General features: G+C 33.6%; 1 protein-coding gene across 4 annotated transcripts in view; it reads right to left on the reverse strand.

Annotated features, from left to right (window-relative positions):
- Cabcoco1 (ciliary associated calcium binding coiled-coil 1) overlaps positions 1-11,756 on the reverse strand; it is a 97,872-nt gene extending 86,116 nt beyond the window's left edge. For 3 of the 4 annotated variants that reach the window (XM_033766571.1, XM_033766570.1, XM_033766572.1), the window contains exons 1-2: positions 11,643-11,756; positions 1,820-1,923 (exon numbers count right to left, since the gene is read on the reverse strand). In XM_033766571.1, the coding sequence (XP_033622462.1) occupies positions 1,820-1,923; positions 11,643-11,645 (107 nt within the window). In that variant the 5' untranslated portion in view covers positions 11,646-11,756. The remainder of the gene's footprint in view (positions 1-1,819; positions 1,924-11,642) is intronic. The other variant, XM_033766569.1, reaches the window with a different exon arrangement.
- Positions 11,757-11,990: the final 234 nt, after the last annotated feature.

Consider the following 11,990-nt stretch of genomic DNA (forward strand, 5'->3'; position numbering starts at 1 on the left):
ACACCCAGAAACCCCACAACAAAAAAAAAAAAAAAAAAAAAAAAAAAAAAAAAATTCTATCATTTGAAAAGCATGTAATCCCTATTTATAACAATGCTGCTTGAAATTAAAGGTGATTTTTGCAAATATTTCAGAATTACTGGTTAAAAACACGATATAAAAAAACAAGGAAATGACAAAGACATGGCTCCTAAGATAATATTGACCTTATTTATCCATAGATGAGATGACTTTATGTAATTTTTATATTAATGAGACAGTTTTAAAAAATCCTCCTCCTATTGAACCCCACTAAGTTCTCTGTCACCTTCTGTATCAACCATTTACTTTGTCCTAGACCTCACCTCCTTTAAATATTAAAAATATTTTCACAGTTCAGATAAATAACATCAAGAGGGAGTCAATAATTGAAAAATACACTGTCACATAAAGTACAATATACAGAACAACTTACAATATGGTAAGAAATACTTCTAAAGAGCAACATCATCTTTAAGCTTACTTGGTTTAATATAACATCTTTTATTTAATAATGTAAATAAAATGTACATTGTATTAAGATACGTTATTTCAATTGTATTATGTTTGCCTAATATTAACTATCTGTTGTTTTGAGTAGCAATGATCAAAAGCACTTGGAATAGGTGGAACCAGAAAGTATTTTACATAAAAACACATGGAACAAACGAGAGAGGAATGCATTTTTATCAGTTCTCACACATAGAGGCAGAATTCCCAGTGAGCATTCATTTTTTATTAAAAAATGATAAAATTGCCATGAGATACTTGGTTAAGAACTGCAGATTTTAATTCACCGACTAAGATGCAGTCAGCCAGCAGTATGGCCAAATTGCAGGTCAGTGGGCCCTAGCAGTTTGCAAGACCTAGGGGCGAAGAGCATCTTGGGAAAAGGCCTGCAAGTGTTATGCTCCTGCTCACGATAAGCTTTCCCTTCTCAGATTTCACCTCCAGCCAGTACATTTGTCATATTTCTTTCTCAGTAGTAAACTGCCTGTTTACACAGTATTTGTAAGATTTGCCAATGATAACTATTCACAGAGTCATTTTCTGTGTGTTCATTATGGTGCTGGGCACGGTGCTTGGGTGACAAAGAGTACTGGAGGACTGGACTGTAGAGACAAAACAGCAGGGCACTGTGGTCCTGCGCATCACACCATCCCCCTTCTCCACACATTATGGCCAATCAGTCTTTCCTTATAAAGTGAGATAATTTTTTAAATGGGTCATTTTTAGAAACAACATTTAAGTAATTGCGTTGTTTAGTATAACTGACTAGTGTTCTAAATAAATGATGTATTATAGAAATAAAGTGAGATGTACCTATGAATTATTTCCTATAAACTCAGTTATCTTTTTAAGCAACATGCATGTAATCAAGAATATTTAGTATACCTTCATGCCTGATCAAAATCACAAGTGGATGGCCAATATCCAGGAATTACAAAATAATAAGATGTATCAATTATTAATATTACAGAAAGTACAGCAAGAAAACACATTTTTGTTTTGCATTTTGACAGTTTTATGAATGAAAGAGAAGGTGGCATACACTAGAGGCTGCTTTGACAATAAATCTGTATTCTTAGTAAATATTAACAAGTTTGCTTGCAATGTATTTCTCCCATTAAGAAGACTGTCAAGAAGGGCAAAAAGTCAGTTTTCAATTTTGTATTTTGGAGTCTGGAAGTATTTCAGTGCACAGTAAAAAAGCTTAACATGTATAATAAATAGTATATCGTGTTCATTTATAACTGAATTAGAACTGATCTATATTTAATTGTGATATTGAAGTACTTACTCTTGAACTCCATCAATATTCTCTGTTAGTAAATCTGTGATTTGTACAGTTGAGAGAAAATCTGGAGACAGAATTTTTTCATGCTCCTGGAATTCATCATCTTTCTATAAAAAAATAAAAGGAATGAGATATTTCAATTTTTTCTCATTAAGTTTATTGGTACATTTAAGGCAAACAATACAGTTACATTCATCATTGGGGTCTTGCACCTTTACATGATGTATCTTAGTTCTTATTTTTCCCCATTCCCCCGCCTTCCCTTCACCCTCTTCACCCTTACCTATTTACAAAGACTCTGTTTCTATTTTTTCCTATTTTTGTCTCTGCCCTTATTTCCTTTCCCCTACCTTTCCCACTTCCCCCTCTCCTTTAGCCATTTTGTTCTGACAGAGATACTTCAATTTTGTATTTTATGCATTAAACTCAGTGGTGCAAAATATATTCTGGTGGTGTAGTTGCTGTCAGAGAAAACTAAAAACAAACCTCCTAAATAAACATTTATTTTTCTTTCCAGTTTTCTGGGATGGTATCTCATTCCTGAAAAATCAAATAGCTAGTCAGCCTGTCTTTTGGCACATCCATAACTGAGTATGGCTATGCACATTTTTTTCCTTAAACTTGGGGCTCAGAAGGAGGCATTGATAAGTAATAAAGCATTGTTAACATCAAAATGCTTAACATTTAGCAGGAGGAGCAAACCCAAAGATGACTAACACAAGAACAGACCATGATAAATGAGCCAAAATAAATGGGAAAGGCATTCTGTCCCCTAACAGACGGGACATAGAAAGTATTTGGAAAGTGGGTCCAGGAATGACTTGCTGGCATTTTGTGTGGATAGTGCTCAAGGCAAATGCATCAGCAACATCAAGGTTATGCAGACAACAAAGTTAAGGATGGATTCTGTAAGTATTGAGCACATAATGGTGCCTAGGGTAAGTACAGGAGATTTTAGCTGGAGTTAGGTGGGCAGTGAGCACTGGGAACATTATTTTATAAGATTTTAAATTTAATGAATTGACAAAAACCTACTGAGTGCTTATGAGGCACAAGACACCATAAATGACAGGTATCATTGATATATACTATAAATGACAGGTTGAGGAGCTTTTACTTAATAATATGGGAAAAAGAGAATCCTTGAGATTTCTGAGCCTTTACATGACAAGATAAACTTGTGTTTTAAGGAACAGAAATCCCCAGTAGCAAAAAGATGCAGAGGAAGAGTTAAATGAAGAGAACTGATGAAATGAAAATAGTTCAGAGATAAAGCATTAGGTTGCACTGGACTCCTGGCAATGTGGATAAAAAGAAAGCAGTGAACTCAGCATGATGTATTTTGGGAGAGTGAAAGAAGAAAGAAAGATGAAGACTTTGAGTTTCTGAAATGGATGACTTGGTAAAAAAGGTGATCACACTCAGGGCCTTCAGCACATATATGGGCCATCACTGGGTGAATTAGGTGGAGGAAGTGGTAAGAGACCTTTCACAAGACTGACACAGCTCTGTGCTTAAACATTCACGTGTGAATATAATTTCAGTTCTCACTAACACATCAGCCAAGTGCTAGTACAACCTGCATGACTGCCGAAGGCACCTTTGTTACACAGACAGAGATAAGGGTATTGGAAGGTGATGCTGGCTTTTAAAAGGCAAGATGTTTTAGTTCAGTGGCTGAGATGAAGGTAGAATATGTGTAGCAAGGAAGAAATATTTAGATGTTAATTGGAAATGCTGGAGTCTGAAAGGTCAAGTCTAAAGGTGTGTTAGAAGTCAACTGTAAGTAAGTGTGAGAATGCATGGACTTTTTCAAAGCCAGAGACAGAGGAGAAGCTGTGCATGGAAGATGTAAAAGGAAGCTCAGAAATAGACAAGAGATGATGGCAGCACCACAGAATTCAAGGCACTGTGAGAGTCTGCTGAAAGAAAATGTGCAACTGTTTTTCAATGCACCATTTAGTTACTGAAACTTCCATGCCAATAGTAGACAATAAATAAGAGTAAGGAACTATTTTGCTACAGGGAACAAGATGACATTCCATTTTTTTCTTATTGTGTTCAATACAGACATATTGAAAAAATGACACCTATTGCTAATGGTTATTCGCTTAGTGTATGTTATTTAATATTGTTATTCAATTTTTATTTTAAAAATCCCTACCTTAGGCAGTCTTTGCCTGTGTCTATGGCTTCAGGTGCTTCCTCATGTTTTTTTTTTTAGCAGTTTCCACATTTCAGGCTTTATCTCTTGGACTTTGATCCATTTTTAATTGACTTTTTGCAACAGAAGAGATAAGGATCTAGCTTCAATGTTACACAAGTGGATATCTAGTTTTCCCAGTAAGAGGCTCTTTTCTCCAATGTGTGTGTGTGTGTGTGTGTGTGTGTGTGTGTGTGTGTGTGTGTGTTTGTTTGTATTGTTATTGTTGTTGCTGTTGCTGTTGTTTTGTTTTGTTTTGTTTGGCTCCTTTATAAGGCTATAAGTGTGTGTGTGTGTGTGTGTGTGTGTGTGTGTGTGTGTGTGTGTGTTTGTGTGTATTGTTATTGTTGTTGCTGTTGCTGTTGTTTTGTTTTGTTTTGTTTGGCTCCTTTATAAGGCTATAGTAGTCTGGGGTTATTTCTATTTCCTCTATTCCATTATAATGGTCTAAATTTCTATTTTTATATTAGTACCATGCTGTTTTTGTTTTTATGGCTTTGTCATATAATTTAAAATTAGGTATGATTATCTCCAGTCCTGCCTATTTTGCTTAGAATTGATTTGGCTATTATTTAAGGTCTTCTAAGTACACAATTAAATCAACTACAAACAAGAATAACTTGATTTATTCCTTTCCTTTTTGTAACCTTTTCCTTTTTTTCTCCTGCTTAATTTCCCTAGCTATACTTTCAAGAGCCATGTAGAACAGTAGTGGTGAGAGTGAACATCCTTGCCTGGTATATGATGTGAGAGGGAATGTTTTTAGTTTTTCGCCACTCAGCATGATATTGGCTGAGATTGTCAATATGGCCTTTACTCTACTGAGAAACAGTCCTTCAAAATTTTCTTTCTTTAAGGCTTTTATTATGTATTCCCAAATAGAATGACAATAGAACAGGAAATAATTGCAAGAATCAACAAATGGGACATCAAATTTAAAAGTTTCTGCAAAACAAGGAAAACATCTAACAGAGTGAAGAGACAGCCTACAGAATGCTAGAAAATCTTTATCAGTTACTTTTCCAATAGCAGATTAATATCTAGAACACATAAAGAACTCAAAAACTTTACACTGAAAATTCAAATAGCCAAATGAATAAACAGGCAAGTGAACTGAGCAACACTTTTCAAAAGAAGTACAAATGCCGAATGAGTATATGAAAAAATATTCAATATCTTTCACCATTGGGGAAATGCAAATTAAAACTACATTTTGACTCCTTCTCACTCTAATAAGAATTGTTATCACCAAAAAATACTTTTAAAAATTAATGTTGTTGAGGATGTGGGAAAAAAGGAGCTCACATTTTTTTTTGTGGCCTTGTAAATTAGTATAAGGCACAATGAAAACAAATATAGAGGCTCCTAAAATATACTAGGGGTGACTGAAAACTACAGTGAATGTTTAACTTTAAAAATTTATTACAGTAAGAGACACATTTCCAAGAAAAATGGGCAAGTGTGTTTGAAGCAAGGGGGAGTAGTTTTGGTATTTTGAGGGAGATTAAAGGCAATGTGTCTTTCACTCTAATACATTTTAAAATATTTTACATAGTTTTTGGTGCCACACTGTTGATCAACCATTATATAAAATATTATAATAAAACATTATAAGGCATATTCATTCACCTTATATACTGCCTCTGGCTCTGTGCAACTCTGGTTCTTTGTTAAAATGACTGAGAAATTTAAACATTTTGAATTGATTCAGGACATGGAGGCAGCCATGACAGTTCAAGTAAAGACACTCCTGAAAGAAGACTTCCAGAGCTGTTTCAGTGATAAGAATGATGGGATACATGTGTTGGAAGCAAGCGGGTGGGAACTAAAGGGGATTAATGACAATATACCTTTTATTGTAAAATTTAAAAAAAATTCTCTGTATTTTTTGATCATAAAACTAGCACTACCATTTTGTTCTAGCTATACTGATTGCTTTTGGTATATACCCCAAAGAATTAAAGTTAACATACTATAGGGACAACTGCATAGTCATGTTTATTGTGGTATAATTCACAATAGCCAAGATAAAGAATCAGGCTAGATGCCCATCAACAGATAAATGGATAAAGAAAATGTCGAATGTATACACATTAGTCAGCCACAAGGAAGAACAGAATTCTGTCATTTGCAAGAAAATGGATGGATCTAATGTTGAGCGAAATAAGTCAGACTCAGAAAGATATATATTGCACTCTCTCCTTAATGCTGTATGTGGAATCTAAAGAGAACACGAAAATAAAAAGGAGAATATTATTAGACATGAAGAAAGGGATAACAGAAAGGAGGAGGGGATATAACAGTAGGTTATTGTGGGACGGACATGAGAAAAACATAAACATTCAACCCCCTCAAAAGTATAAAATTAGGGAGGAAGGCAGGCATGAGGGGTGATGGGGAGGTGAAAATGATCGAAGTATGTGAAGGTATGAATCGGCAAAAATGAAACCCATTAATCTGGATAACCAATACAAAAAAGGAGAGGGGGAAAAAAACAGTTTAAAAATAAAATATGCTATATTAATCATCTTATTGCAATCTAGGGTGAGCAAATTAGCCTAAATTAGGATATACAATTAGATTACAAAATAATTAGGAAAAATATTTTTGTGCCTAATATTTTGCCCCTCTTAGCCATTCAGATACTTGTAAAATGAATTAAACCAGTAAGTTTTTATATAGGGCTGTATTTTCACCCCTAATATATAGCTACACACTTGTTTAAATGTCATTCGATGACACACAGTTTTATTGGAAGTCAAGTAGTTAATTCATACATTGTCACTCCCATCAGACTGTAAATCCCTCAGGAGCAGTCCTGCGATCTTTTAGTTCATTTTAGGATTCTGCAGATCTTGGTTTGCCATCACAGGTTACTGACTGACTGCCTGCATTCATCTTTATCACACGATAACACTGTACTTTGCTGGAGAACAATGAAAACACAATTTGGATGAACCCAGGAGCTCATCGAGGTTTGACTGCTGATTAATCTCAAGATTTAAGGCGAGCCATTTAAACCTAAATTTGTATTCATGTTTTAAAAATTATATTATAGGTTTAAATATACACAAGATTGTGATCATTATTAAAAATGAATAATGGTATACATGAAGAGCAAATTATTCAGACATTCAGACCAATTTATTTGACTTGAAAAAAATCTCTAGACAGGAGAAAGGTCACACAGGAACTACATGAAAGGGAATGCAATGATCTTAAACTTTTGAGCAATAATAATTTTAGCTAAGATGCCTAATATCACTGCAATAATTTTCACTAAAACTTACAAGCCTAAAATAATCATTTTTGGTACAGTTTGCCTTTGGGTTTTTTGCTTTGTTTTTGTTTTAAATTAAATTCCATGACCTATTTTAAGCTAGGCCTCTTTTTTGTTTGTTTTACACAGCACCTTTCACTAGAAAGAATATTAGGTGGTTAAAAAATCTTTGATCTTGTAGTACATACATTTTGACTTGTAAAAGTTAGAGATGCAATAGAAAATTAACAGGCTAAAAAATGTCAATACGTAATTGTGGCTTTCTCTAAAATTATCTATAAGACTAGGAAAATATGTAAACTAAATTGCACTGTTAACTCACTTTACTGCACCACCTGGGTGATTTTAGCTGTTATTCCAGAAGCAGTAAAGTTTCAAGCCTGGTATTATTTACGAGATAATCTTCTCTCTGATTTCTTTTTCCTCAACATAGCCTAAACACTCCATAGTTGTATCTATGTCTTTTTTCAAGATGTAAGCTTTTAAAGGCATGATTGTATCCACAACTGGTCGTTTTTAAGTAGAAAATATTCTTCATAAGCTTTCATTAAAAGAAAGATGATGGATTTCAACTGATTAGTAGAGGGGTTTCCTAGTACAGAGAACATAGGCTTGTCTGCAAATGTCAGATTCTGAAAGGCTTTTGTCAAGCCTAAAAATAAATGAACTAAGAAAAGTGCTGTTTTAAGCCACATTAAAGCCTGAGGCAAAAGAAAAGTCAGTAATACTGATCCTATCTTTATTTAAAAATTTGATCCATTATGGATTTTGTGCATTAATTTTTATTTTACTAAGGTAGTGCATAAAGCATAATTTGTCTGGGTCACCAGGCTTTTGGCACTCCCTTAAATTTTGTACTTAAGGAGAGGCCTCACTTACCTCTCCATAATCTTGCTAAGAAGCTCAAGTGCCAACATTTTAAAAAGGAAATAAATAAATGAAAGAAGAATTTAATAAAAGAAAAAGAAAGTTCTTTAAATTATGGAGAGAAGAGGCCAATCTTTGGCAAATGTGATTAAAAATAAAGAGGAAAAAATAAATATACACCATACTAAGTGGCAATAGATTTTGAAATTCCAAGAAAATGAATAATTTCCTAGGAAAATGATAAAATCAAAATTGACAAGCGAAAAGGGAAAAAAACTGACCTGACCAAACACAAATTAAACTGGAACTCTACTTTTTATAAAATAACTATGTCCGTTTTAGAATCAAAAACTACTTAGCAATCTAAAATTTTAGGTTGAAGAGTTCATCTTTAAAATCTCAGCACTATGCATAAAACCTCAATTCAGAAAAAAGAAATTACAAACTAAAATCACTAATGACTATAGATATAAGATTATAGTTAAAATATGTCTTAGAAAATTGAACCCAGCAGTGTATTAAAGAGTAATAAGCTATCATTATGACCAAACAAGTTTAATTCCTAAAATAAAGGATGGATCATCATTAATAGCTCTAATATAATTTTATACCATACTAAATTATAGAAAACTTATGATTATATAAATAAATGTTGAACAAGTACTTTGTAAATTCCGAAGTGAAATTCTTGGTAAATACAAATAGAAAACAATACTTACACATGAAAGACACAATATGCAAAAATCAACAGCAAACCTCATATTGAATAGTGAAATAGTAGCCACTTATAAAAATCTGGAACTAAAAGGGATGTTTACTAATAACATTATTGTACAATAAATCTAAATATCATATATGACAAATATCAGAAATGAAGACATGAAAAATATCTATTTGAAGATTACATGATATGACTGCATACCTAAGAAAGCTGACACTGTGCTAACATTGTTTGAGTTAATAAGAAATTTAGTAAAATGGTTATATATAACATATAAAACAGTTACTTTTTCTCTATATGAACAGCTAATCAGAAATAACAGTGACAGAAGCTTGATTACACTATGCCTGATTAAGCAGTTAAATTTTATAAAAATATGATATAACCAATTATATTTGGTCACAAGTATAATAAAGATAAGATAATTATACATAATTTGTAGAAGACTACATAAATTCTGAAACTTTATTTATCAAAAGTTTAAAAATAAGAATTGATAAAATAAGTTTATTGGAAAATGTTCAAAGAATTGGAGCCTGCTACTATTATAATACGATGACAATCTCAAATCCCAATGGGATTATTCTGGAATTTTGCAAGATAACTTTTAAACTCTTAAGGGAGGATACATACAGTTGGAAAAAGAATTGCTGGGGATTTAGCTCAGTGGTTCTGCCTCCTTCCTGGAAAGCTCAAGGACCTGAGTTCAATCCCCAGTAAAAAAAAAAAAAAAAAAGAATAGTGCAAGGAACCTTTTCCAAATCAGATATTAAAGGTTAATATAAAAATGACAAAATATTGACACAATAATGGACTATATATATGTATACATTTTTAGTTCTTTATTCTGTCCCACTATTCTTTTCATTCTTATGTCCATTCATATATTTGTCTTGGCAACAGTCTACTCTCCAACAAGAAAAAACATAATTAATGGTTTACCCAATAAATGAAGATAACCGGTGATTCACTTTTAGGAGGAAATAAAATTGGGTCCTCATTTCAAATGTACAAAATACATCTAAAAATAAACTAGACTTTTAAATACTTGACTTTAGTAAAATAAAACTTCGGAAAGCTTCCAAAGATATCTATGATTATGTGTAGCCACCCAAGGGAGAGGACAGAGGCAGAGGAAGGGCATGGCTTTTTAAACAAAACAGTAAGCCCAAAGAAAAACAGTAAGAAAGACAAGCGTAAATATTTGTCAATCCTTTCATACCTCTCACAGAGGTTTTCAGGGGCCCTAAGTGTCTGAAAAATACTACTACTGCATGAACATTTTGTGGTGCATTAATATATTTTTGTTTTGCATCATCCCATAGCCTGCAGAGGTTCATCTACATTATTGGCCATACTGTTTGCTTTCACAATAAATTATTCATAATTTTAAGAAATGCTCCTAGAGTGATATTTAAATTGCAGCAACCTGATCATCACACTGCTCAAGTTGTACCCCGAGTTTATTACCTGGGTGTAGGGGTGCACACCTGTAACTCCAGCCCTCTGGGAGGCTGAGGCAGGAGGAACACAAATTCCAACCCAGCTTGTGGGCAGTTTAACGGATTGACTTAGGCCTTGTCTCCAAATAAAATGGAAAAAATAAAGATTTGGGGATGATGCTGAGTGTGAAGGCCCTAGGTTCAATCATCAGTACTGAAAACAAAACAAAACAAAACACCTCCCAAAGACATTAAGAGGGATTATTAAGAGGCAATTAAAAGATAATCTTTTCCATTTTCTTTTAGTCTCCGATGTGAGTTGAAGCATATTCCTTATAAATATACTATTTAAATGATTCTATTTCCTAAATAGTACTTTTTAAAATATTAAAAAAGTTGAAGAAAAAAAGATGGCTAAAAGATGGTCACTAAATTCTAAGCATACACATAAACTTTCACTATAAGTCTGTACAGACAAAACCTTTATTTTCAGAATTTTTTCTTTTTCTTTTTTTTGAGAGAGGTTTTCACTTTGTAGTCCAGGCTGGCCTTGAATTCACTATGTAGCCCAGGCTGGCCTCAAATTCACAGCAATCCTTCTGCCTCAGCCTCTGAAGTGCTGGGGATTACAAGTGTATGCTACCATGCCCGACTTTTTTGTTTTTATATATTCATACAGATAAATGCCAAAATTTTAGTCTTATATTTTAAAGGGAAGCATTTTCTCTAATGTTACTGAAGAAACTGGAAAGTCAAAATCAGAAAGTTGGCAAGTAAAGCTTATGCAAAATCACAGAAAAAAAATATTTCCCTGGATCTATGTTTCATATTTGCTTGTTCACAGAATCTGAGTAGAATTTAATCTACAATAACTACCTCTCCTGGAATATTTCTGGCCACCCATGACTTTAATTAGTTATCATAATTTATTGAGTGCCTACTACATGATTAGGGTAATCGTTTGCTTTTATTCTAGGTGTTGGCAAATTCCAACAATTGGGAAATCTCAGACTACTAGAAGCTTATGCTTTATTTTTGATAGATTTGGCAAGAAAAGAAATATTTCACTATTACTTGGCTCAGCTGACTATACAGTCTTCTGGTTAAGTCAATTTAGACAGAAGATTTATTTGAAATGATACTATTAGGAACTACCTCTTGGGATCGACTTTGGAAAGAATCTGATCTAAGAACCTTTTAGTGTCCCGCTAAACAGTGGCAGCTTTAGGAATAGACTACAAGAGAGCCTTGTCATCTTTTCTGTCTGACCCGAGCTCCCCAGTCAGCAGGAATGGGAGGCAGGCAAGACTTACCATTCCACTGGATGACAGCGCTCTATGCGTCCACTGCTTGTCCTCTCAGAGCCTTCACTACAGTGGACAATGTAGTTTGTGCCACAGTGAATTAATGTATCATCTTAGGAAATGAGTGCTACCGAGTGAGTCCACGTTACAACTTATTAGTTTGATTTGTTCCTAACTAAAAAATCGAGCATGTCCTGAATTGCACATAATGGGGAACAACTGCTCCAAGAATTTAACAAATAGGGAAGTGATCAGTCCAAAAACGATAATTACATAAGGCCCATAAATAGTTCATTCATTGACTCATCCATTGTAAAGAGTGGTATTATTTTTTTCTTCTGTAAAGCTTGGTACTTC

This window comes from Fukomys damarensis, unplaced genomic scaffold (assembly GCF_012274545.1).
Source record: "Fukomys damarensis isolate Sample0158 unplaced genomic scaffold, DMR_v1.0_HiC HiC_scaffold_20, whole genome shotgun sequence".
NCBI classification, from domain to species: domain Eukaryota; kingdom Metazoa; phylum Chordata; class Mammalia; order Rodentia; family Bathyergidae; genus Fukomys; species Fukomys damarensis.